General features: G+C 37.2%; 5 protein-coding genes across 7 annotated transcripts; all 5 read left to right on the forward strand.

Annotated features, from left to right (window-relative positions):
• The first annotated feature begins 3,555 nt into the window (after positions 1-3,555).
• SPS1F (sucrose phosphate synthase 1F) lies at positions 3,556-9,580 on the forward strand. 2 transcript variants are annotated; one of them, XM_008244607.2, is made up of 13 exons: positions 3,556-4,164; positions 4,270-4,359; positions 4,802-5,043; positions 5,310-5,373; positions 5,506-6,204; positions 6,350-6,466; positions 6,615-6,746; positions 6,841-7,017; positions 7,301-7,354; positions 7,457-7,519; positions 7,613-8,554; positions 8,715-8,842; positions 9,065-9,580. In XM_008244607.2, the coding sequence occupies exons 1-13, from the start codon at positions 3,979-3,981 to the stop codon at positions 9,342-9,344; spliced, it is 3,174 nt and encodes a 1,057-aa protein (XP_008242829.2). In that variant the 5' UTR covers positions 3,556-3,978; the 3' UTR covers positions 9,345-9,580. The 2 variants fall into 2 exon arrangements, with proteins under 2 accessions (XP_008242829.2, XP_088898497.1); XM_089042371.1 differs by lacking the exons at positions 3,556-4,164; positions 4,270-4,359; positions 4,802-5,043 and adding an exon at positions 5,185-5,208.
• A 4,058-nt stretch (positions 9,581-13,638) lies between these two features.
• HHP1 (heptahelical transmembrane protein1) lies at positions 13,639-15,877 on the forward strand. Of its 2 annotated transcripts, none has more exons than XM_016795980.2 (4): positions 13,639-14,172; positions 14,334-14,426; positions 14,784-14,832; positions 14,960-15,877. In XM_016795980.2, the coding sequence occupies exons 1-4, from the start codon at positions 13,835-13,837 to the stop codon at positions 15,614-15,616; spliced, it is 1,137 nt and encodes a 378-aa protein (XP_016651466.2). In that variant the 5' UTR covers positions 13,639-13,834; the 3' UTR covers positions 15,617-15,877. The 2 variants fall into 2 exon arrangements, with proteins under 2 accessions (XP_016651466.2, XP_008242828.2); XM_008244606.3 differs by having other exon boundaries at positions 13,641-14,172; positions 14,912-15,877.
• Positions 15,878-17,075: 1,198 nt separating this feature from the next.
• On the forward strand, positions 17,076-19,408 carry LOC103341167 (putative glycosyltransferase At3g42180). Its single transcript, XM_016796090.2, has 4 exons — positions 17,076-17,802; positions 17,921-18,072; positions 18,198-18,561; positions 18,668-19,408. Exons 1-4 carry the CDS (start codon positions 17,560-17,562, stop codon positions 19,346-19,348), a joined length of 1,440 nt encoding a protein of 479 aa, XP_016651576.2. The 5' UTR covers positions 17,076-17,559; the 3' UTR covers positions 19,349-19,408.
• Positions 19,409-21,164: 1,756 nt separating this feature from the next.
• On the forward strand, positions 21,165-22,350 carry LOC103341166 (putative glycosyltransferase At3g42180). The gene is made up of 2 exons (XM_008244646.3): positions 21,165-21,528; positions 21,688-22,350. The coding sequence occupies exons 1-2, from the start codon at positions 21,178-21,180 to the stop codon at positions 22,348-22,350; spliced, it is 1,014 nt and encodes a 337-aa protein (XP_008242868.2). The 5' UTR covers positions 21,165-21,177.
• Positions 22,351-24,535: 2,185 nt separating this feature from the next.
• On the forward strand, positions 24,536-25,854 carry LOC103341125 (putative glycosyltransferase At5g20260). Its single transcript, XM_008244604.2, has 2 exons — positions 24,536-24,890; positions 25,126-25,854. Exons 1-2 carry the CDS (start codon positions 24,549-24,551, stop codon positions 25,786-25,788), a joined length of 1,005 nt encoding a protein of 334 aa, XP_008242826.2. The 5' UTR covers positions 24,536-24,548; the 3' UTR covers positions 25,789-25,854.
• Positions 25,855-26,394: the final 540 nt, after the last annotated feature.

Genomic DNA, 26,394 nt, shown 5'->3' on the forward strand with positions numbered 1-26,394 from the left:
TAAAAAATAAGAAAGAGTGAAGTCTTTATTATAAGTGTGGCACACTTAGCAAATGGAAAAAGAATGGGCCTTGGGGCACTTGGGCACTTCATATTTAAATTAATTTTTTAGTTTCGAATTTTTTATATTAATTCATATTAGTTTAATTAACTGTTTTATAACAGTTGTGACTCTTCTGATAAGGTTTCAGAAGTTTATTTGAATAAAACAAAGCTTCATTCGGCAAAAACCAAAAAAAAAAAAAAAGCATTCTACAAGTACATTCATCTTGTCTGTGAGGAAAACAAGTTCGCCATATTCTAAGTCCTAGTGTTAGGGCTTAGAATACAGATAGTTGAATCATGGAAGACAGTTACTATAGAATTTCAAGTGCAAGAATGAATGAAATTACTGTCTTTAACATATTGCATCAAATCTGCAAGCCTCTATCTTGAATCCAAATCAGTTCATTTATTTATTATTGACCGTATTTCAAATTACAGTTTGTTGTAAATTCAATTTCATTGATATTGATATATTGTTGATATATATATATATATATATATATACATATAATAGCTTTTATTAGTCACTTGTTGTTCCAACAACTGCGACAATATCCGAGTTTCGTTGGAGAAGCTCGGAGTTGTCAAGGCCCAGAAATGTTGCATTTTGTAAAGTATAACGGTCTCTTCTCCTATGCTATATTGAACCTTTGCCCTCAAATAGTTTGTTTGTTTGTGTTCATGTTTCTCATTTCTTCCAAAGTAAATATTTTGTCTCTGACTGGCTATATTTACTAATTCATTTTGAAATTGTTGGAGCTGGTCAGCATCATATCCTATATTAATTCCCATGAACCTTCGTTTACTGGCTTTCCTTATCCAATTGCATAAAGCTCTTTGATGTATACAGGTATGTAGCTAGCTAGGTCTTATTATAGGAGGAAGAAGCCAATTTATCATCCAAAACACCGACTAAATGGTACTTCATTTTACGACTAAGATACATGTTAAAAGACAAAACTCTTTTGACTCTTTTGAATTCTTCTGAGCTACATCAATTTAAAGCTTTGAAAGGCACATGATATGTGATATATTTTTGCGAAAAAATCATCTTGCGAATATATTGAAACGAGGAAAGAGAGTAATTATTAATTATAAATATAAATTTAAGAGATCGTCTAAACAACCTTATATAGGCAAAATTATGAGAAAATATCAATAATATTAATCTTGACCCTCCCATATGTTACGTATACAAAATGTAAGTTTATATAGCAGTTAAAATAAATCCATAGAAGTGACAATGCATGGTCCAGAAAACAAATAACGAGGTTAGGTAAGGCCAACTTTGTGGGCATTTTTAGGGTGGGCTTTTGATTAGACGTGTACCAGTTGTGCAACACCAACAAAATTCTATCTGATCTGAACTCAGTCAGTGTATGCTTGCCTGCCTAAGCCTTTACGATGAGATTCTAGTTCTATCTGGTCTGATTGGAGGAGGTGAAGTCGACGTAACCACCAATCTAATCTGTGAGGGAAGAATCCTTTCAAGTGATATATAATAATAAGAATACAAGCTAGATAGCAGGATCGAATATGATATGTGTTCCAACCAATTGACATTTAACATGTTTTTGTTGGTGTGTCAAGGTTGGACGACGACGACAACAACAACAAAAGCATTATGCGATGGGATATAATAAGAATTTGCTTTCAGAATATAATATGCATGCATGAGCACTAACACTAAGCAAGCATTAATATCTGCTTGTTAATTTATGGCTTCCGGCTTTCACACAATCTTTGCACTGCCATCACAAAAATAAAATATTTTCAAAACTGTCCCAATAATAATATTGCAACAAGCAAATTACACAGCCAAAACAAAAACCCTAAATCCTAAACAATGCCATTCACTCTAAGCAGTAAGTTACCAAATAAAGGAAAGCGCGCACACCCCAGAGCAGGACAAATTATCGAATATTACGGCAGTATAGTTACGTGATATATATTATACATGTATTATAATATGAGTAGACGACATGATTTATTTTTTATTTTTTAAAGAATAAACATTTATATTATAATATGCGTACAGAATATATCACATATAGTATCTCCCAAAACAGAGCTGCAGAGATTTTTAAAAGTGGACGTCTCTTGTTTTGTTGGTCAATCATAATAAATCACGAGTTTGAAGTTGGAAAATGCAAAAAAAGAGAGAGGCAAAAAGGTCTAAACAAAATACCAAATAAATGTGTAGACTTTAGAAGGGGAGAGGGGGCGTAAATGTCAAACGAAAAGAGAGGATATTACCAGAATGATTCCCTATTATTCTAATAATAATTAAAGTTTTTTCTCTTTTTTACTCAATCATTAAGTTGACGTGCACCTTTAAACACTCGCAGGGGTACGTGGAAAGATCTCCTACCCTTCACAATCCTCGGACACTTGTCCGGTCAATAATTATTTTTGCAAATTAATAATACTAATTATAATATCGCTAAACTTTGGACATCTAGTCCTTAGTTTTGACCAAATTTAAAAATACAAATTTAGTCCTCAGTTGGTTTATACATTCGGTCTCTATTATGAACCATTGAATTGGGCACGAACCTACATATTCCAATATCAATCTTTTTGTTTTCTTTGGTCTTTTATAATTTCTGTAAACTCCGAATTTGGAGTTTACCTTCATATTTGTATGAATTAGATGGTAGATCATAAAGGTTTTTATTTTGAGTACTGTTGAACGAACCTTAAAATTAATAAAGTATACCTTATAATTTAAGTTTATTTTAATATTTAAATTAAAATATAAAATTAATTAAGTACACATGATTTAACTACTAAAAATACCTCTGGTACACCCCCAATACGCTCTATCACACAATACCAAACTTATTTGAAAATTAGGTTTATAACAAGTTTGAGAGATGGGGAGTTTGCAAGCTATAGTATTCAGAAGGACTTCAAGTTCATGATCATGCATGAAACATAAGAGAAATGAATTTAGATGTGTAATTCTTGGTAATGGGCATGATGTGCTGTGCTAGATATCATATATAGATAGGTATTGCAAACTTGTCGGCATTTACGTGGTCTGGAGAACATGGTTCTAAAAGTCATAAATTCTATAGGCTGTTATTTTGTTATATAAATTTAACTTTGTGAATTGCTAATTTATCAAGGATTGATTTGATTAGGGTTGAATATAGTGTACTTATTAAAATTACATTTGTTTTACAATTGAATATGTATTTTCTGGTCATTTTATATTAGGGTAAATTAATAATTCAATAAATAGTTTAGTAGTATGGTGTACTCAATTAATTTTAGGATTCGTTTAGCAGCATTCTTTTATTTATGTTGCCAATTAATTTATAAAATTATTTATGTGAGTTAAACCATCTAGTCAAGGCTGTGCGCCAGCTCTATTACACCAGAGTATGAACATTATTCTCCCCGTGCATTAGAGTCATTTAGAATATCGTTATCGTAAAAAATATATAAAATAAAAATTACTTATAAAATTAATGTATTTAAAGCATCTTTTGACTTGAAAGTAATTTGTTGTATTTCAAGGTCCTCAAATGGTCAAGCCCTATATTGTCGACAGAGGGCTATTTAAAAATCCCAAATATAAAGTTTTTCATTTTAACCGTTTTAAGGCACAACAACTGAAGAAGGAAGAGCACAAACAGTCAACAAGAAGGCCACCATCACCACCCCACAATCACAATCACAATCACAATCGACCACATGCATATAAGACTCTCCCCTCTCCTCTGCTCCTCTCCGTTTCCCACACTCCAGACTCGCAGAGTCTGAACATAGCTCTTTCTCTCTCTGTCCCAATTCTCATCCGATCGGCAAAACCAGCACACTCACTGCAACTCAGATTTGCTTTCTCAGTTTGTTTTTTATCTGCTAATTTAGCAGGCTGGGCCTGACAGAGTCTCAGAGTCCGAGAGAGACAGATAGGAGGGATTAAATGGCGAGCAACGATTGGATAAACAGTTACCTGGAGGCGATTCTGGACGTGGGTCCAGGCCTCGTCGACGATGCCAAATCGTCCTTGCTGCTTAGAGAGAGAGGCCACTTCAGTCCCACCCGTTACTTTGTGGAGGAGGTCATCACCGGCTTCGATGAGACCGATCTCCACCGCTCTTGGGTTCGCGTAAGTCTCACTCTCACTCTCTCTCTCTCTCTGTATTAATTCTCTTTCTGTTGTATTCTCAGTTTGATTGATTGTTCATGCTGTATGTATGGGATTCAATGATAGGCTGCGGCGACGAGGAGCCCCCAGGAGAGGAACACCAGATTGGAGAATTTGTGCTGGCGGATTTGGAACTTAGCTCGCCAGAAGAAGCAGGTTACTTCCTTTTGCCATATTTTCTGTTTTTATTTTAGAAATGAATTCTTCTTTCAGTGATTTGTGTCTTTTTTTTTATTCATCTGCTTTCAATCGTAGCTAGCTACTGTATGTTTTGGCACTCGTGATTTGCAAGCTAAGATGATGGATGTGTTTCGTGCTTTACTCTAGTAATTTTCTGAGTGTCTATTTAAACGAATGTTTGATGTGAAAATTGCCGCTTTTTTCTGAGTGTCTAGATATGCGTTAATTTCTGCTACTGATCACTAATTTGTTAATTTGTAGTGTCTTTTCTATTTCGGATTTTAGAAAATGCTGTCACATGAATACACACTAATAAACAAAGGACACTGTAATTTTAGTTGGGAGAACAAGGAAATAAAAGCATATGACCATTTTTCTTAAATCCTGGTTTTTCTTCATACTGTCTATTCTTCTGCAGCTTGAGGGAGAGGAAGCTCAAAGGATGGCTAAACGTCGTGTTGAACGTGAAAGAGGTCGCAGAGAAGCTACAGCTGATATGTCTGAAGACTTATCCGAGGGAGAGAAGGGAGATGTAGTGAGCGACATATCAGCTCATGGTGATAATAGCAGAGCCAGACTGCCTAGAATTAACTCCGTTGACACAATGGAGACGTGGATTAGTCAGCAGAAGGGGAAAAAGCTATATATTGTACTAATAAGGCATGAACTGAACTTTACAGTTTTAAATGATTCGTTGGTCTTACATGGCATCTCAAATGACAATATTAGTGAACAACCATGCTTTCAGTATCTCATAAAAGCATGGAAATGATAGTTTAACTAGCTGCTGCGGAACTTGATAAGAAAACTCGACTTGGCCTGATGGTGATTCACATGCATCTATCTCTTAATTTTGAGGTGTACAGAGTACGATCTCTGGTTCTGTATGACTTTTTCAATGTTTTTAACATCAAGTATCCATGCAGCCTTCATGGTCTTTTACGAGGTGAAAATATGGAGCTCGGTCGTGACTCTGATACTGGTGGCCAGGTAATATTTTGTTGTTAATGTGGTTTCACTCCCAGTCTCGGGTTGAATGTATCTTTGTTGTTTGATGTGATAATACCTTGAACAATTGCTTACATAGCTACCTGCATATTGTTGGATCTATATTCCTTTTAGGTTAAGTACGTGGTAGAACTTGCAAGGGCTTTGGGCACCACTCCTGGAGTGTATAGAGTTGATCTGCTAACTAGACAAGTGTCATCACCGGATGTAGATTGGAGCTATGGTGAGCCCACAGAGATGCTGACTCCAATTAATGCAGACGGTTTTGCGGAAGAAATGGGGGAGAGCAGTGGTTCGTATATCATTCGTATACCATTCGGTCCCAAAGATAAATACATTCCTAAGGAAGAACTCTGGCCACACATCCCTGAATTTGTTGATGGTGCACTGAACCACATAATACAGATGTCCAAAGTTTTGGGTGAACAAATTGGTGGTGGGAAGCCAGTCTGGCCTGTTGCCATCCATGGACATTATGCAGATGCTGGTGACTCTGCTGCCCTTTTATCTGGTGCTTTAAATGTCCCGATGCTTTTTACTGGCCACTCACTCGGCCGAGATAAGTTGGAGCAACTTTTAAAACAAGGCCGTCTTTCAAGGGATGAAATAAACACAACATACAAAATTATGCGTCGGATAGAGGCTGAGGAGTTGGCCCTTGATTCCTCTGAAATAGTTATTACCAGCACTAGACAGGAGATAGAAGAGCAATGGCGCTTGTATGATGGTTTTGATCCAATACTGGAGCGTAAACTGCGAGCTAGGATCAGGCGTAATGTGAGCTGTTATGGCAGGTTCATGCCCCGCATGGTGGTAAGTACTGATATCTTTTTTCATATCCTTGTTTAAAGGTCTACGTACTCATGGCTTGCTCTTCTTGAAATATTATGCTGGGTTTCCCTGGCAAGGGACTTGCTTGTTTTATATACATATCTTACGATTTTGTAGTTCTCTGCAGATAATTCCTCCTGGAATGGAGTTCCATCATATTATTCCGCATGACGGTGATATGGATGGTGAGACAGAAGCAAATGAAGACCATCCTACTTCTCCAGACCCACCTATTTGGTCTGAGGTTCTAGTTACTCTTTGTGCATTTACTTTGATGTCTTCCAGAAAGATAGCTGATGAGTCGTTTCGATATGCCCTGCTTTACAATTTTTAAGCCTTATGCTTGAGTATTATGCATTGACGGGTGCCAATCTAAATTTGTCATAATGCAGATAATGCGCTTCTTTACCAATCCTCGCAAGCCTATGATTCTTGCCCTTGCTAGACCAGATCCAAAAAAGAACATCACAACTTTGGTCAAAGCATTTGGAGAATGTCGCCCACTAAGAGAGCTTGCGAATCTTGTGTGTTAACATCCTTGATGGCACTTTTGCTGAATTGCCTTTGTTTCTGTTCCAATTTCATTACTTAACGTTTTTTTTTCTCTGTACTCTACAGACACTAATTATGGGCAACCGCGATGGAATTGATGAAATGTCAGGCACAAGTTCTTCTGTTCTTCTCTCGGTACTCAAGCTTATTGACAAACATGATTTGTATGGGCAAGTGGCATACCCCAAACACCACAAACAGTCTGATGTTCCTGAGATTTATCGTCTAGCAGCAAAGACAAAGGTACCTTTTGTAGTTTATATCAGTGAAGTAAATTCAACTATATGTGCACTTTATATTGGAAAATTTGAAGCACTATTAGACATAGAAGGCTACAGTAATCTAATGCCATACTTTTTCCAACTGCTGCTGGTATTTATTTTAACTGTGCTATATCTTTGCTTTTGTTATTTAGTCCACTTCCGTGCCCCTCCTCTCTCTGTCTCTCTGTCTATCTCTCTCTCTCTGCACACAAAATGCATTTCCTTTTACTGGTTAATTGTTTCATTCTAATCCATATTTGCAGGGTGTTTTCATTAATCCAGCTTTCATCGAGCCGTTTGGACTCACATTAATTGAGGTGTGTGTCTTAAAATTATCAGGACCTTTGTATGATATTTTTCCAATTTTTTTCTTTTCTTTTTTCGGAAACAATTATAACTTCTGCTCTTTTATTATACAGGCAGCTGCTCATGGTTTACCTATTGTTGCCACAAAAAATGGGGGTCCTGTTGATATTCATCAGGTATGCCTGCTCATCTGTCATAAAGAATTGATAGAAGGTTCTACATGTATTGTACATTGAATTGTACACAACTGATTGGAGCTATTTCTACAGGTACTTGACAATGGTCTTCTTGTGGATCCTCATGATCAGCAGTCTATTGCTGATGCTCTCCTGAAGCTTGTTGCAGACAAGCAGCTCTGGGCAAGATGTCGGCAGAATGGGTTGAAGAACATTCACCTATTTTCTTGGCCTGAGCACTGCAAAACTTACCTGTCTCGAATAGCCAGTTGCAAACCAAGGCATCCACAATGGCAGAGAAGTGAGGATGGAGGAGAAACTTCAGAATCAGATTCCCCAAGTGATTCCTTGAGAGATATACAGGATTTATCTTTGAACTTGAAGTTTTCATTGGATGGAGAAAAGAGCGGAACTAGTGTGAATGACAGTTCTTCAGAATATGAAGGAAATACTGCTGATAGAAGGAATAAAATAGAGAATGCTGTTTTGGCATGGTCAAAGGGTATTTCAAGGGACACACGGAAGGCTGGGTTCTCAGAGAAAGCAGACCATAACAGTGCTGGTAAGTTCCCAGTACTGAGAAGGAGGAAACATCTTATTGTCATTGCTGTGGATTGTGATACCATTACAGATCTAATTGAAACTACAAGGAAGATTTTTGAGGCTACAGGAAAGGAAAGGACTGAAGGCTCTGTGGGGTTCATATTGTCAACATCCTTGACAATATCCGAGATAAGCTCATTTCTGGTCTCAGGGGGCTTGAGCCCCAATGACTTTGATGCATTTATTTGCAACAGTGGCAGTGATCTCTACTATCCATCTATTCATTCAGAGGAGCGTCCCTTTGTAGTCGACTTTTATTACCACTCACACATCGAATATCGTTGGGGTGGAGAAGGATTGAGGAAGACATTAGTACGTTGGGCAGGTTCAGTTAATGATAAGAAGACTGGGAGTGAGGAACAGATTGTTACTGCGGCTGATCAACTTTCAACTGACTATTGTTATGCTTTTAAAGTGCAGAAGCCCGGAAAGGTAATTGTTCCTCAATTTTGACTCTGGATGAGTTTTGTATGAAATGAGTAATATTGTGCGTGTGCTTCAATTGATTAGTATATACGTGTAAGTTTTCTGTAGTTTGTTAAATATTTTCACTTTGTGCATGATAGGAATTCTTTTATTTTTATCTTTCCAGGTTCCCCCAGTGAAGGAGCTTCGGAAGTTGCTGAGGATTCAGGCTTTGCGGTGCCATGTAATTTACTGCCAGAATGGGACCAGAGTGAATGTAATTCCAGTATTGGCATCTCGTTCCCAAGCCCTCAGGTACAATATTTATGTTGTCAAGGGTTTGTAGACCTTCTTGTTTAAATTTAATATTCACCCATGAAATGCCCTCGTGGTTGAAACATGGCCGTAGAGATCTTTTAGGAGGAGATGGAGGCCTAGTGAGTAGTGAAAGCAGCCACATTGTTTATGGTTAAAACTTAAACCTGTGAATTATATGTGAAGTGTGATGACTGAAACAAGCAAATTGTATTCGTTCAGGTATTTATATCTTCGATGGGGTGTAGACTTATCAAAAGTGGTGGTTCTTGCTGGAGAATGCGGGGATACAGACTATGAAGGATTGCTTGGTGGGCTGCACAGAAGTGTAATACTCAAGGGAGTTGCGAGCAATGCAATCAGTCAACTCCATACGAACCGAAACTACCCTCTATCAGATGTCCTGGCTCTTGACAGTCCCAACATTGTTCAGACCAGTGAAGGCTGTGGCAGTGACGATATCCGGGTTTCGTTGGAGAAACTCGGAGTTGTCAAGACATAGAAATGTGCATTTGTAAAGCAAAGCCCATCCTCATAGCAGCATAAGCAATCTCCTCTCTATTTTGAACCTTGCCCTCAAAAAGTTTGTTTGCGGGATTCGGCATAAAGCTCAATACTTGTTTGCATTCATTCATGCTTCTCATTTCTTTCCAAAGTAAATGTTTTGTTACTTTCTTCTGTGGCTATGTTTACTGATTACGAAATAAAGAGCCATAGCCAACATCGCTTCTAAATTAATTGTGTAGCCCTGCATCTTTGTCATCTGTCTCTACTATTTTTATATTTTCATCCGGGGATTTTGCTTGCTTAATTGCTCATGTCATCTCTGCGGTGCGCTCGCTATTCTGTTCCTAAATCAGCAACGGTGGTAGATGGGGTCTGCTCTTTTAGTACACGTGGCAGCAGGCATAATTAAAGGTACACAGAAGGACACGTCTCCAGGAATCACATGTCACTGTACATCATTTACGTAAACGCAATGTCCTAACTCGCAGCTATTCCCGATCGAGAATAAAGACAAGCACCATGGTCACATCATAAGAAAAGGAAATTAAAGTCTAAACAACAATATAAACCAAAATTTTCTTTTGGTCCCTTTCCTAGAGATTCGATAAATTGGAACGATATAAACCGAATTTCCATAATACATTTATAATTATTTATATATATATATTTTTTTAAACTACAAATTAGGAACGTGATCATGGGAGTTGGATTTTGAAGGTGAGGTGAGATCAGTGACGGATCCAGGAATTTTTCAGAGGAGGTGCAAGATTTAAAAGACTAAAAATCGCAAAGGACTCGAGCAAGGTCCAAGGTTCAAGTCTAATATCCATGTAGTGTGTTAAAAAAAAAGGCTAAAAATTCAAAAATTAATTTAGACAACCAAATGCCCTTAGAATTTTAACAATACTAATGTTATTCGTAATTAAAACAAATAAGAATTTTACGTGTATTACTAATTGATTACAGTCTGTATGGAATATCAATTAATATGAACAAAATCCATGTCAGTGACACAATTAGTTTACCAAAATTCATATCAAATATGAACAAAATCCATGTCAATTACTTAATTAATCTAACAAAAGTCAATACCAATTAATCTAACCAAAATTAATACCAATTAATCTAACCAAAAGCACATGTGATTTGGAGGTCAGAGATAAAAGTACACGTGATTAAAAGTTCTGGGTAATTTTTTGTGAATTTTTTGGCACACATATGAGTTTTTAATGAATTTTTTAAGTTAGGCCAATTAGAAATGGACATGTGTCAGCTTGCTATTGGACCATTTAAAAAAAAATCAAAAGTGAGAAGCAGAGTCTTTCTTCTTCCTCGAAGAGCCTCTGCAACTCTAACTTTAATTCTAGAAAAACTTCAAAAATTCATAACTTTGGTTGTGGAGCTCCGATTGATGAACCGTTTTCTCCTACATACTCGTGAGATCGAGCCCAACAATCTAAGGTAAATATTTAGAGTCTCACACAGCATCAAACAAAACAACGTCTTTGAGGCATTTAGTCGAACAATTGGTGGGCAATAACGAAGGGGCAAATTCTGACATCCCCAGGAAGTTTCAGGAGAGGTGTAGCTGCACCTCTTTGCTCCTCTGTGGATCCGCCAGTGGGTGAGATGGAGGTGTAAAACGTTGGATTCAAATTATTTTCTTCTTCTTAATCTAGTGTAAGAATTCAATAAGAAATAGGATAAATTTTGCTTTTAAGACCATCTCCAACTCTTGTGGTGGAAACTCAAATTTTGAGTTTAGTCTCCAAAAACCATCTCCAACCCATGTATTTTGGGAGGTGAAAATTTGAGATGCCTCAAAATTGGACTGGAATTCCACCCAGAATTCTGCCTGGACTGATAAATTTGTGGGGCCCAATTCTGCTTTAATAAATATTTTTTTATTGCATGATGTGAGAAGCCCATCACGTGGGCTGTGTTGCTGGCAAGTGGGAATGAAGATTCCCTCTAGTTTATTGAAAAGCAACGGCTATTTTTTGTATGTTTTGTTATGTTTTTTTTTTTGAAAAATTCCAACATATTGGATAATCAACGATTCAGATTCATTTTAGGCAATCTCAACAGTAAAATTTCACATCCAACGGCTCAAATTTAAATCCAACGGTCAAATTAATATTTATAATTAATCTAAGTCAATTTATTCCGAACTCTATAAATAGCCATTCATTTGGTAAATAATCCACCAAAAATCATTTTTTTCCTTTCTCCCTTTGTTATAATTTTTCATTCTACATTCCGGGCATACGTATGGTGTTGTACTTGTTTTTATTTTTAAGTGAAATTCTATTATGTTTTGGAATTTTAATTTTTTTAGGTTAAAATGTTTAGAAAATTAAATCACGAGTATTGAAACAAAAATAATGTCAAGAAAATTTAACCAGAAAAAAAAATAGGGGTTAATCATTCTTAAACAATTTAATAAAGTTGCAGACTCAAATTATGAGTCTGCAAGGTTGGAGAAAAAAAAAATTTGAGTCCTGAAAATACATGAATAGTTGTATTTTGGAGGGTAGAAATTTGAGTTTAGCCCAACATGGTTGGAGATGGTCTAAAGTGAGTTGAGGGCAATGAATGATTAACTAACAAGCAGTCCAATAGTAATCGACTACCTTCTCGACCCTTCTCCCTGCTTCTCCATTCTTCTCCTTTCTTCTTAGTCTCTCTTCTCTACAACCTCCTTTGGTTCTATTGATTTTCCACTTGAACCAATCCATTTGGTTAATAAATCGGGCGACTTTCTTCTCCGTCATCTTGTAAAGAGATTTTCCTCCTCAATTTTATGTTGGGTTTTGCTTCTCCTCAGTTTTGCGCTGAGTTTTGGTTATTCCCAAGACGAGCTTTTAAAATCCTTTTTGCTGAGGAGGCAGAGTTGCTAGATCTTGATGAATATTTCATACTGGATGATGTGAGATCATGTGGGATGCTGGAGGTGCTATGGCCTTCTTTAGCCAAGTAGATGTTGAGCGGTAAGGTCCTTTCACTTTTGATGCTTTTGGTTCCCTGTTCATGCAGAATAAGTTGTTCTCATGGTTTCTACGTAGCACTGGTGCTGAAAAAGATTTTCTTGATCCTTTATCTGTCAACTCTGAGTGAGATGAGCTTGAATTTGTAATAGTTATTAGTCATTGTCTTGCTGGATTTATTTTTCCTGATTTATTGTATGCAAGAACCTCCATCTGAGGTGTAATCTTCTTGTACATCTTTTGTAATTACTCCTTTCTTAATGAAATTCTGCTTGTTCTAAATAAATATATAATAAATTAATTTTAAAAAAAGAAGCATTCCAATAGTAGGCCACCTGTGTCTCCTCTCAAACAGAGGATTGGTACATTAGTGGTTGCTAAATGCCACCTAGACCCTAGAGGAAAATATTAACAATAAATCTAAGTCTGAAAATTTCAGACCAAAAAAAAAAAAAAGTCTGAAAATTAGAATTCTTTTCCCAACAGAAAGCCTTACAAAAGGAAAATCCAAACTAATTAGAACATTCTACTCAAGCTGATATTTTGAGAAATAGTTGGCTAACCAATATTATCTTATGGGAATTTTTTTTCCATTACATTTGGAGGAAAGAAACTCTGGAGCATCGATCATGGGTGCCAAGCAAGGAGGAAGAGGAAGGACCACAAGACAACCACTGTGATAACCCCACGACATCTTATGGGGATTTAAGTCTCTGTAAAAATAGTAAAATATTTCAAATATTAATATATTCCTTGGAACTTACATAAATGTATAATTGACAATCCATCCACAGTTAAGGAAGTATGGAGGTAATTGTTGCATAAATTAAAAAAACCAATGGAATATTGAGATGAATCAATGCATGCATGCAATGGCAAATGCTTCGAAAGCCATGCATTATGAAAAGTGGGTTTTCCATTATTCAAAAATAAAATGAATGATCACATCACATCACAGTTGGGTTGGGGTTGGCCGGTCGTAATGAAAATATAATTAACCAATTAATACTGATGATCTTGATAATGTTATAGAGAAGAGACTCTTCCCCAACCAGGGAGGGAGGGAGGGGCCAAAGGGAAAGGAAAGACGTACGTGATGATCCATATTAACTTTAAAACAATTTAGGTACGGAGCTCAACCAACCAACCAGTGCTATACGCTCTACGCTATAAGATATATAGCTCCAACAAAATGAAAATGATGGCAAGGAAGGAAGGAGGGTGCTCTTTCTTTTTTAAAATCCATATATATATATATATATGTTATTAATGTTGTGGTTGGTTGGTTGGTGCAGTTGTACAACCTCCAACTGCACTAAATAGCCCCGCCCCTATTATCCCATATCCCTTCTCCTCCTTCAACCATAAACTCTGTCTCCTTCCCTCTATCTATGTATCTATAAACCCAACCCAACCCAATCAATCTTCATCTCTCTCTCTCTCTCTGAAGCGAAGGCTCTCCCTCCACACCCCTTGTGAATATTTTGTACGGAGGACAATGAGTCCCATGGAAGGAGGTGCTCTTGCCAAGAAGAGAAAACCAACAACAACAATGGATCATCAAACCTCCTCCTCCTCGGCATCAGTTGATAATAATTATTTTAATGTTTCTCATAATCATGTCACCGACAACAACATGAATAAGAAGAAGAAGAAGAAGAAGAAGACGAGAAACAAGGCCAAACCCAAACGGTACAGCTTGATGTCGTATTGGGAGTTGCCGGAGTACATGAAAGACAATGAGTTCATACTCAATTACTACAGAGCCAATTGGCCTCTCCCTCAAGCTCTCTTTAGCGTTTTCCGTTGGCATAACGAAACTCTCAACGTTTGGACGTACGTAATTTCCTTAACATTATTTCAAATTAGTTTGTTCAGTTTGATTGATTCATTTCTTTAATTCGCTTTTAATTCTTTGATGATTTTGGATTTTGGTTGATGGGTTTTCTTCTTTAGTTTCTTTGAATTGTTCTTTATTTTCTTATTATTATTTGCAGGCATTTGATTGGATTTGTTCTGTTTTTGGGTTTGACTATGGCGAATTTGTTGCGAGTGCCTCAGGTAGCGGATCTCCTCGGCTTTTTTGCCAGGTTTGTTGAGGCCCTTTCTATTTATTTTTGTGTGGGGAAATTTGAATTTTTTATTCGTATCTGATATCAGATTTTATTAGAATCACATATAGAATACTGACTCTTAAAATTATATATAGAGATTTAGCTAATTTGAAATATTTATTTTCCTGGATGAAATCATTATTATTTTCTGTTAATTATAGATAGTTTACTAGCTACTTCCATTTTCATTAATTAATTGCAATTTGCAACCATAACATTCCATCCATTTTAATTTCAAAGCTGCAAATTTCTATACGAGCAAAGCAGATGTTGCTAGCTATAGGAAATTCATTAAACCCTCCCTCAGTTAGCTATTGTATATGTTTGATGCAGGTCCACACCTATTAGTGCAGTTACAAATGTTTCCCGTAATTTCATTTCGGTAATTAACCTCAACTTATTCTAAGTTGTAATATTATTAATAACCCTTCTCATATTAATACTAGAAATTTAATTAGCAGGGGATCATCACAACAAATCTTATTGATTTGAAGCAAATGCCATCTCAGGAAATGGAAGTTGCAGCAGCTGGTCATGAAATGGGGGGCGTCGTATATTGGCCTTTTTATGTGTTCCTAGGAGGCTCTATGTTCTGCCTTCTCTCGAGCAGCATTTGTCACCTCTTTTCATGTCACTCTCACCCCTTGAACCTCCTGCTGCTGCGCATCGATTATGCCGGCATCACCATGATGATCATCACCTCATTTTTCCCTCCAATTTACTACATCTTCCAATGTGACCCGCGCTGGCAATTCATCTACCTTGGTGGCATCACAATCATGGGCGTTTTCACCATCATAACACTGCTCTCTCCCAAGCTTTCGAGTGGCAAATTTCGCACGTTTCGAGCCTTGCTGTTTGCATCCATGGGGTTGTTTGGGATAGTGCCTGCAGTCCATGCCAGCATTGTTAACTGGGGGAACCCGCGGCGCAACGTCACTCTGGTTTATGAGGCTGCCATGGCATTTTTCTATTTGACAGGGACTGGATTTTATATCACTCGGATTCCAGAGAGATGGAGGCCCGGATGGTTTGACATAGCAGGGCACAGCCATCAGATTTTTCATGTTTTGGTGGTGTTGGGTGCCTTGGCGCATTATGCTGCCATTCTTGTAATGCTAGACTGGCGAAACACCTTTGGCTGTGACAATAACAACACTACGTGATATAACTGAGCAAAAGCTTCATTTTTCTTTTCTGATAATTTTTTTGCGGTAGGTTGATCAGCTTGAGCCTGTGCTTTATTTATATTGACGGGTAGGGGGATTATTATTGTTGATTTTGTAATGAGTAAGAGAGGGCTTGGCCTCGGAAGAGAATTAGAGGCTGTCATTTTATATTTGTTTTTAGAAGAATTCCAGGATAAGGAAAATAGGTTCAAATTTGTTTTCTATTATTTTATTTATTTATTAAAAAAATTATCGCAATTGTATGAACAATATTTAATTATTATTTGTTTAATGATTATAAAATGGTAACAGGAAGACAACATTTAGAATATATATATATAATATATATATATATGTATATATAGAAATTCTCCTATGCGGAAATCGGATGTTATTATCATGCGGATGCCATGTATTTTGTACTATCCTTTGCTTTTCTGCCTGTTTATAATAGCACTGCACGAAAATAACGTACGGACATCTGGATACAAAAATAACTATACATGTGTGTGTGTGTATTGAGGAGCAGAGCATGAAGCTGCGGAATTGCCTTCAGTTAGGAAATATGACATGATTCTCATACAAGGGTTCAGTTACAACATGCATCTTGCATGAGATGGCGATAGGAACACAATTCTCCCTAAGCACGATTCTATATAGAATAGACGCCCAAACAAGATGCAAATCATTTATCAATTACCAATGTCATTGTGATAGTTTTATACATTGACCAAAGTTACTATGACGCCCAAACAAATCAAGTTTTGATATTAACCGATGTGCATGTGTGGATGGCTGTCAGTTGTTAACGAAAGCTTCATCAACAATCACTCACATGCACGTGAACGATTATTTCTAGCACATATCAGAATTAAAAAGAAGAGATTAATCGGCTTAGTTATTAGCAGTCTTCATACTTTAATTTATGAGCTTAAGGTAATCTATTCCTATGTGAAAATATATTCAGTGGATGAGCAGTTATACCTAATAAACATAGTCCTGGTATGCATATGAATCTAACAGCTTCCAAGGTATCTGTTGGATTCTATATTTTTATATGTTTTTCAGAGCATTGATCGATCGATCTGGTTGGACCTTTAACAGCACATTACTTTGAATGCAATCAAAAGGCAGCAGCCTCGAGAACCAATTAAATTGTGATCCAAGAAATTCACTTCCTGATATATTGGGATCAATTATAGCATGAGTTATATAATACAAAAGAAATTAATTAAAAATAATAAACCGATGAGTATGACTATAGCTAACTCGATATTATACCTTTGGGTCCAGAGTTTAGTGAGATTAATTAACTACTGGATTAGTGAGAGCTATATGCAATCTCATCTGTTGTCACTTTTATTTCGTTACACGTAAAGGCGGGCACAACATTTTCCAAGTCAATTATTTTATAACAAGCATGCATTTCCCAGGTAAAGCTGCTAAAAGCCTTCTTTTAATGATTTTATTTTTATGGCAAAACATGATCCTATTTTTCCTATTCCTATACATACATAAATTAAATATTATTATTTGCATATGCCCTGCCCAGATGATCATACCCAGTCACCAACTCTCCCTCTCTCAATGATCACTTGTTAATTCTTATAGACACATCGATCTCTGCTTAGATTTAATACGTAGGAAGCTAAATGTAAAAGTTTGTACTAATCGGCCTGAGTGAATGCTAATTGGACACATCTCTTTGTCTTACCTTGGGCTATACTTCTCTGGATTCTGCAAGGATTTGCTCTCTAAAAGCTGCTATATAGCTACATTTCTCTGTCATAAGCCCTCTTCTCTTTCTTTCTTTTTCTTATGGACCGTCTTTGGCTTTGTTTGTTCCGTCTTTTCCTTGTGTCTTAGTGCAACCCAAAAAAATATAGTGAAAGGTTTTGCGTAGATTCATATACAAGTAGAAAAGTGATAAATTAGTTGCCATGACTTCTACTGCAGGAGCCTTCCGCTTCCCCACTCTAGCTTTTTTGTTAGTTACGTTGTTGTTTCTTCTTTTCTTCTTCCTAAGTTTTTCACCTTTCTCTGGAAACCAACTCAATATTCCCCTCATTTCCTCTTTCACTGCTTTTTTCAATCTGAAAGAGAGCAACTACACAGCCCCACCGCACGTTTCTTTAGATGGGTTACTCACAAAGTCCATGTATCGAAGGAGGAGTGGACACAAGGTTAGTGCATGTGGATGGCACCAAAATGAGCAATTAAACTAAGCTTGGCAAATTAATTGTTTTTGGTAAGTTCATTTTTAAGTTTAACTCATCCAACTTTTTGGTGTTGTGTGATCAGAATAAGACTAGTTTGGAGAGAATTGAAGAAGATTTAGCCCAAGCTCGAGCAGCGATTCGTGAAGCAATTCAGTCCAGGAACTATAAATCAGAGAGAACAGAGACTTTTGTCCCAAGAGGGAGCATTTACAAAAACCCTTATGCTTTTCACCAGTTGAGTATTGCTAACTAATTATTATATATTGGAAAAACAAATCAGCATTTTCATTTCATGATCAAGAGGTTTCCTTATAAATGATTGTTTTGGTGATAAAAATTGTGATATTGTCACTGATCAGGAGTCACATAGAGATGAGGAAGATGTTCAAGGTTTGGTCGTACAAGGAAGGAGAGCTACCATTAGTACATATTGGTCCAATGACGAACATATACGGCATTGAAGGGCATTTCATAGATGAAATAGAGAGGGAGGAGAGCCCCTTCAGGGCTACACATCCTGATCAAGCACACACATTTTTCCTGCCCGTCAGTGTAGCCAACATTGTTGAATATGTTTACTTGCCTATCACCCGAAAACAAGACTATTATCGTGATCGTCTGCAACGGATTGTGGTGGACTACATTGGCGTTGTGGCACGGAAATATCCCTACTGGAACAGAAGCCATGGTGCTGACCATTTTATGGCTTCATGTCACGATTGGGTATGTTAGTTAATTGCTTCATTTCTAGCCTTCAAAAAAGAAAACAAATCTTTTGTTTGAATTGATCAGAAATGTCTTGTTTTCAAATAACTATTTCATCATTCAGGGACCCGAGATTTCAGTAGGGCAGCCTGAGCTTTTCAAGAACTTTATTAGAGTTCTTTGCAACGCTAACACCTCTGAAGGATTCCAGCCAAGAAGAGATGTCCCATTACCTGAAATTTATGTGCCCTCTAGAAAGCTTGGCCCCCCATATTTCGGTCAGCCCCCAAACAACCGTCCAATTCTAGCCTTCTTTGCAGGCAGAGTCCATGGATCCATTCGACCTATCTTGCTGGATAATTGGAAGGACAAAGATGATGAAGTTCAAGTCCATGAGAAGCTTCCCTTAGACCAAAACTACACCAAACTAATGGGACAGAGCAAGTATTGCTTGTGTCCTAGTGGGTTTGAAGTGGCAAGCCCAAGAGTGGTGGAGGCATTTTATGCAGGGTGTGTGCCGGTTTTAATTTCTGACAATTATACATTGCCCTTCAGTGATGTCCTTAATTGGAGCCAATTTTCAATACAAATTCCTGCTGCTAAGATACCAGAAATTAAGACAATCTTACAGGGAATTCCCTATGAAAAATATTTGAGGATGCAGAAGAGGGTGTCTAAAGTTAAGAGGCATTTTGTGCTGAATAGGCCGTCTCAGCCATTTGACGTGATTCACATGGTGCTTCACTCTGTATGGTTGAGACGATTAAACTCTAAGCTTGACACTATACATGATCATAATTCATAAACATCAGCTCTTGTAATCTATTACCCCTTCTTTTTATCTCAGTCTATAGTATTGCTTGGATGTAACATGTTTGCACCAAACCAATAACCAATAAGCCACAAGCTAGCTAGCTAGGCTCAGAAGCTATTAATTTTGTTATTATTGTCCCCTCTCAAACGCCATATTAAAAGCAAAAACAGGATTTGAGTACATAAATAAAACCAACCTCATTTCTCATTTGAGTTATTATCTTCGAGGTCAAGTTACAGTTTAATTAATCGGCTTTTAAGTCCACTGATCATCAGCTGTATATTATAGTCAAATAATCGGCTTAAGTCAACATCATCACCTGTATGACTATGCATGAATATGTAGGTTATGTATAAACCCAGCACCCTCATTATGTATTCTGCAGTTTCCAAGGTAAACCATTAGATTTAGATTACAGATATTATATTCATCTCTCTCTCTCTCTCTCTCTCTCTGTGAGGCCAAATGGTTGGACTTTTAACAGCATATTACTTTCAGTTCAATCAAAAAGCAGCAGCTTCAAGAAGTTTGTGATCCAAGAAATTCACTTCGACCTCATATATATACATTGGTATTGCCCTCACGTACAAAGCTCAAAGCTGATAAATGAATGAATTTGACTAACTCTGAGGTATATTAATATACCTTCGGGATTAGAGTTTGGTCGATTCCCAAGGGCCATATATGCTACAAAACTTCACCATAGAATTGGATGACTAGCTACTCTCCCTCAGTTTAAGACCAAGAGATTTACTTTGTCAAATATATTATGAGCCCCGAGCCTTAGACAAAGGGTTTACTTTCTATTCATTACAATTTACATGGCCACGATTTTTCCTCCGAATGAGGTGTCATATCTCATATGTATGGCAAAATGCTAATAATTCCTCTGATAACTTGCAAGATACTCATCATCAAATTTTTAGGAATACTAATATATATATATATATCGATATCTGTAGCATCTTCCATGTTCAATTATTTTGCATTAACATCAATGCGATAGACGATCGATTTTTTTTCCACCTCAAGCGCTAAGAAGTAATTCTTTTTCCGTGTCAAAAAATGCAGCTCTGCAGGTCCTTAAATAAGCCCAGATGATCATCCATCTTCTTCCTCACCGAGTCATAGACTTATCCTCACCTCTTATCTTAAGGAAATGGTGAATTAAAGACCAGAAGTGAAGCCATGACTTCAGCTTTATTCCGCTGCTCCACACTTTTTCGCTAATTACTTTGTTTTTTCTTCTTTTCTTCCTTCTAACCTTTTCACCCTTACCGTTTACTGAAAACCATCTCAATATTCCTTTTGTTTCCTCTTTCAATACCACTACACCTTTCAATCTAACAAAGACCAACCACACAACCCCGCCCCACGTTTCTCTGGATGAATTAATTCTCACAAACTCCATGTATCAAAGGAGACACAAGGCTAGTGCTACCAACGTAAGCAATACTAGAGCTAGTTAGTTTCTTCATATGTACGTAGAAGCTTTTGGTAATTGTTTTGGTAAATTAATGCAGTTGACTAATACTAGCTTTTAGTGTATTTAATCTCGTCACCAGGGTAGGACTAGTTTGGAGAAAATTGAAGAAGATTTGGCCAAAGCACGAGCAGCGATCCTTGAAGCAATTCGGTTTAAAAACTACACATCGGAGAAAACAGAGACTTTTGTCCCAAGAGGAACCATTTACAAAAACCCATATGCTTTTCACCAGTTGAGTTTTAAGCTTCTATATAATTAAGTACGTAGGCTAGTTTTCTTATAAAATTAAGGGCTTAAATAATTGTGATGTGCTTGCTGCAGGAGCCACATAGAGATGGTGAAGAGGTTCAAGGTGTGGAGCTACAAGGAAGGAGAGCAACCGCTGGTGCATTTTGGTCCAGTGAACAACATATATGGCATTGAGGGACAATTCATTGATGAAATAGAGAGGGAGGAGAGCCCCTTTAGGGCTACACATCCTGATGAGGCGCACACATTTTTCCTGCCCGTCAGCGTGGCCAATATTGTTCACTATGTTTACATGCCTATCACCCGAAAACAAGACTACTATCGCGATCGCCTGCAACGGGTTGTGATGGACTACATTGGGGTGGTGGCAAATAAATATCCCTACTGGAACAGAAGCAATGGTGCTGACCATTTCATGGCTTCATGTCACGATTGGGTATGTATTATAGTTCCCATCAATTGTCTTTCTTTTTTTCTTTTTTTTCTTTCGGAAAAGATAACAAAAACCAAATTAAATGTTAAGGGAACGTACTTGTTTGACTTGAATATTCAAAATTTCATACTTCTAAAACAAGTATAATATTTCATAATTCAGGCACCGGAAGTTTCAGTTGGGAAGCCTGAGCTTTTCACGAATTTTATTAGAGTGCTTTGCAATGCCAACACCTCCGAAGGATTCCAACCCAAGAGAGATGTCTCGCTTCCTGAAATTTACTTGCCCTATGGAAGGCTTGGCCCACCCTCTTTGGGTCAGGCTCCAAACAACCGCCCAATTCTAGCATTCTTTGCGGGTCGGGTTCACGGACCCATTCGACCCATGCTGCTCGATTATTGGAAGGGCAAAGACGATGAAGTTCAGGTCCATGAGAAGCTTCCCAAGGGCCTAAACTACACCAAATTAATGGGTCAGAGCAAGTATTGTTTATGCCCAAGTGGGTTTGAAGTGGCAAGCCCAAGAGTGGTGGAGGCATTTTATGCAGGGTGTGTGCCGGTTTTAATTTCCGACAATTATACATTACCCTTCGGCGATGTCCTCGATTGGAGCCAATTTTCAGTACAAATTCCTGTCGCTAGGATACCAGAAATTAAGACCATCCTAGAATCAATTCCATATGAAAAATATCTGAAAATGCAAAAGAGGGTGTCAAGAGTTCATCGGCATTTTGTGCTAAACAGACCATCTAAGTCATTTGACGTGATTCATATGGTGCTTCATTCAGTGTGGTTGAGACGACTTAATTTTAAACTCGAAACATAATCAAGTTTCATGTCTCCTTCCCTTTTTAGTATGATGTAAAATGTGGCCAACAATAAAAATGTGGCCAATAGGATGACTTGCAACTCTATAATCAAGTCTTATTTTGGATCCTGTTGTTGTCCCCTCTCCAACTCCATAATCTGCCTCATACAACCAATTAAAGTTGATGCAGTTACACACTGATGATGAATTAATGCAGTCTATATAAAAACAGAAAAGGCAAATAACTTACACAAAATAATTGTATAGGTTACATACATATTCAACCAATCTGTTTCTTGTGAAGGCATGACTCATGAGTAATGAGTTGGCCACTGATTCCTTTTTTCCATTATAATATCTCAACTTCCATCCATGTGCGAAAAGAGTAATCACTCTTATCCTCGTCCTTTCTCCTTAAACCCAATATCTCAATGTATTAAATATCCAGATTCTCCTTCTTCTACCATTGATTTGCCAAGATTTGAATTAAATTATTACCATATATCACCAGCCTCGACGTTCCAAATTTTGCATACCATAACCGTAGCCCGTAGGTAGGAGGGTCCCACACATACATTACATGTACATTGGTTTGTGACGACAAATACTCACCAAATTGTGACTTTAGAGCTTTACGTGTGCTTTGATTTCATATTTATCACCCCCCCAATATACCAAATACAATGTTCTTTCTCCTCTCTCCTCCTCCTTCAAACAAGTGAGAAGGAAAGCAAAAGCCATGGCAGAATTTGGCTCTGCTATGCAAACTGTGACTGTAACTCTACCCGTTCTGTTTCTCTTTTGTTTTTTTCTCTTTTATTTATCTCCATTATACCAAACCAGCATTACCAATATTATTTTCTCATATCCTACTCCTATTTCCCACATAAAAACCATCCATGACACCCCGCCACCCATTTCATCGCCACCATCACCACCACTATCACCGTCACCAACATTGTTATCGACGTCATACTCATTGACGGCGAATGACACTAGTAGTCTCATTAAAGGGGTGGAAAAACCTAAAAAAGTAAGTGTGTAAATGTTTCGTTTATGCCATGAATACATGTATTTTTTATTTTGAATATGTATATGTGATCGATTTTATTATTTTGTTTCATGTCTGAGTAGAAAATGAGTAATTTGGAGAGAATTGAAGCAGATTTGGCTAGAGCACGAGATGCGATTCGTAAAGCAGTTCAGGCAAAGAATCATTCCAAGGGAAATGATGATCAAGGGTTCATTCCAACAGGATCCATCTACAGAAATGCACATTCTTTTCATCAGTTAAGTTTCACATATATGTTTTCCTTCATTTCTGTCAGTTTCTTTCTCTGTCTAAACAGAGGTTTTTCTTTTGAATCCAATTATTTTTTTCTTCCGGGTTTTGACTTTTGATGACTTTCCCGACTGAGATGCTAATGGGAAATTTAATGTCTATATTAAACAAAATCTGGTCATTTAATATTAATTGATTTACTACGAATACAAAAATGCTAACTTATAACATGGTGATTAGAAATGACACACACAAACAATATAATCGAAAAATATTGTATCACTACACTATAAGGGTGTAGTGTGTCACCTTAACACAACGTTCAAGTGGTATCATAGCAAAAGCAAATAGAGTGCTACAACATTTGATCGGAATGGAATCCATAATGCGAGTTGTCACGAAAAAAATTTGCACCTTCAAACTTTCCATAAATTTTCAAATAAAATTCTTGATTTATGGTTAATGCATATATGGAATTAAAATCTTCTAAAATCAGCGTTTACCAATTTTTGTTCCAATTCAATGAAATCTTTCTAATTTACCATTTCTGTTGTCCTTAATGATTCAGCATAATGTACGTATAGTAATTGCTAGAGTAGAGTTTATATATCGAGAAATTTTAACCTTGAGAGAATGCCAAGGGACAAGCTTTTTAACCTTAATTTGGCTTCCGCTAATTTCATCCTTGTCGATTATTCTCTACTCAATTCATATCATTAATTAATTGGATTCAAATTACTAAGCCTAACCTTTACGCATTACTTTGATTTCATACCATGCAGGTTTTGAATTTTGTAGCACTAAAATTTGTGCACCTTTATTAATATGTGACATGCTTGAATTTGGGTCAGCAAGCACAAATACGTTATTTACCGAAATAAATAAATAAATAAATTTTGGTTATGTATGATGATGGATCAGGAGCCACGTAGAGATGGAGAAAAGATTGAAGGTGTGGATTTACAGGGAAGGAGAGCCTCCCTTGGTCCACGGCGGGCCGTTGAACAACATCTACGGCATCGAGGGGCAGTTCATCGACGAGATGGAGAGCGGGAAGAGCCGCTTCATGGCTCGTCATCCTGATGAGGCCAACCTGTTCCTCATACCTATCAGTGTGGTCAACATCGTGAACACTCTTTACAAGCCTCTTGTCACTTATTCCCGTGATCAGCTACAAAGGGTGGTTTTGGATTATATTGGCATTATATCTGAAAGATACCCTTACTGGAATAGAAGCCAAGGTGCTGACCATTTCTTAGTTTCTTGCCATGATTGGGTATGCCTCCTTTTATATCTCTTCTCTTCTATCTTTCATTATTAGTTTAGTTTCCAAGCTTTTGAATAAAACTATTTGCAACATCTTTACACGTTGCACGTAAGAGAGATAATCGACAAAGTGGTCAATGATGCACATGCCCTAAATGGTTTTGTTTTGTCTTCTATAATTCGAATGACTATTTAAATGCACAATTGATCACTCATCCTGACTAGTGGTTAGTTTAAAATTTCAGGCACCGGACATTTCAGAAGCAGACCCTAAGCTCTACGACAAGTTCATAAGAGTTTTATGCAATGCCAATACCTCGGAAGGGTTTAAGCCCCGAAGAGATGTCTCAATTCCAGAAATCAACATACCCTATGGAAAACTTGGTCCAACCCCACAGAGTACAAGCCCTGATAAGCGTTCCATCCTCGCCTTCTTCGCTGGCGGTGCTCACGGCAACATAAGGCATATCTTGCTCGAGCATTGGAAAGACAAAGACAACGAAGTGCAAGTGCATGAGTACCTTGACAAGAAGAAAAATTACTTCAAGTTAATGGGGAAGAGCAAGTTTTGCTTGTGCCCAAGTGGGTATGAAGTGGCAAGTGCAAGGGTGGTCACAGCAATTTCTGTGGGGTGTGTCCCTGTCCTCATTTCTGACTACTACGCATTGCCCTTTAGTGATGTTCTTGATTGGACCAAGTTCTCCGTGTACATTCCATCAGAAAAAATACCAGAAATCAAGACAATTTTGAAAGGAATTTCCCCCAAAAGGTATTTGAAACTGCAAAAGAGGGTGACAGAGGTGCACAGGCATTTCATGATTCATCGACCAGCTCAACCTTATGATATGATCCACATGTTGCTTCACTCGGTTTGGCTGAGAAGGCTTGATGTTTTGCTGCCATCTTGATTTCTCATGTCCGTTGCTTGGATCACATCGGACCAGACACTGGTGTACTATATATTCTTCCCATTGTAATAGCAAGAGGGTTTACATATGATTCTTTTTTAGGTGTGTTTCTTCAATTACCTATTATGAACTTGAAATGAGTGGCGCCTGTCACTTGCACATTGAACCAAAAGAAAAAAAGAAGAAGAAGAAGGCAATTATATTGGAGAGTATTTTCAATTTTTAATTTCCATTAATTATTAGTTAGTTAGGGGCTGAAATGAAGGTACACTATTGAAAATGTAGTACTCACATACATATATGACACAATAGTTTGGGAAAAATACGTGATAAATGGATATTTATCATGCATAAAGTGACTATTTTTGACTATTAAAGATAACATATTATAATAGTCATAAATCATCATTTACTGGAGAGCGACTGATCTTAGCAAAATCCTTAATAACAAATATCAAAGTAGCGCTTAATGTTAAGTGTTTCTACTATTTTTAATTTAAGAATTAAAATGAAATTTAAGATTGAGTTGAAAAACTATTGCTATACTTGAAAATGTACAAGGATTTCACCCTAATCCGAAAAATGAAAAAAAAAGAAGAGGAGGAT

Source organism: Prunus mume, linkage group LG8, assembly GCF_029339155.1.
Source record: "Prunus mume cultivar Tortuosa linkage group LG8, ASM2933915v1, whole genome shotgun sequence".
NCBI lineage: Eukaryota > Viridiplantae > Streptophyta > Magnoliopsida > Rosales > Rosaceae > Prunus > Prunus mume.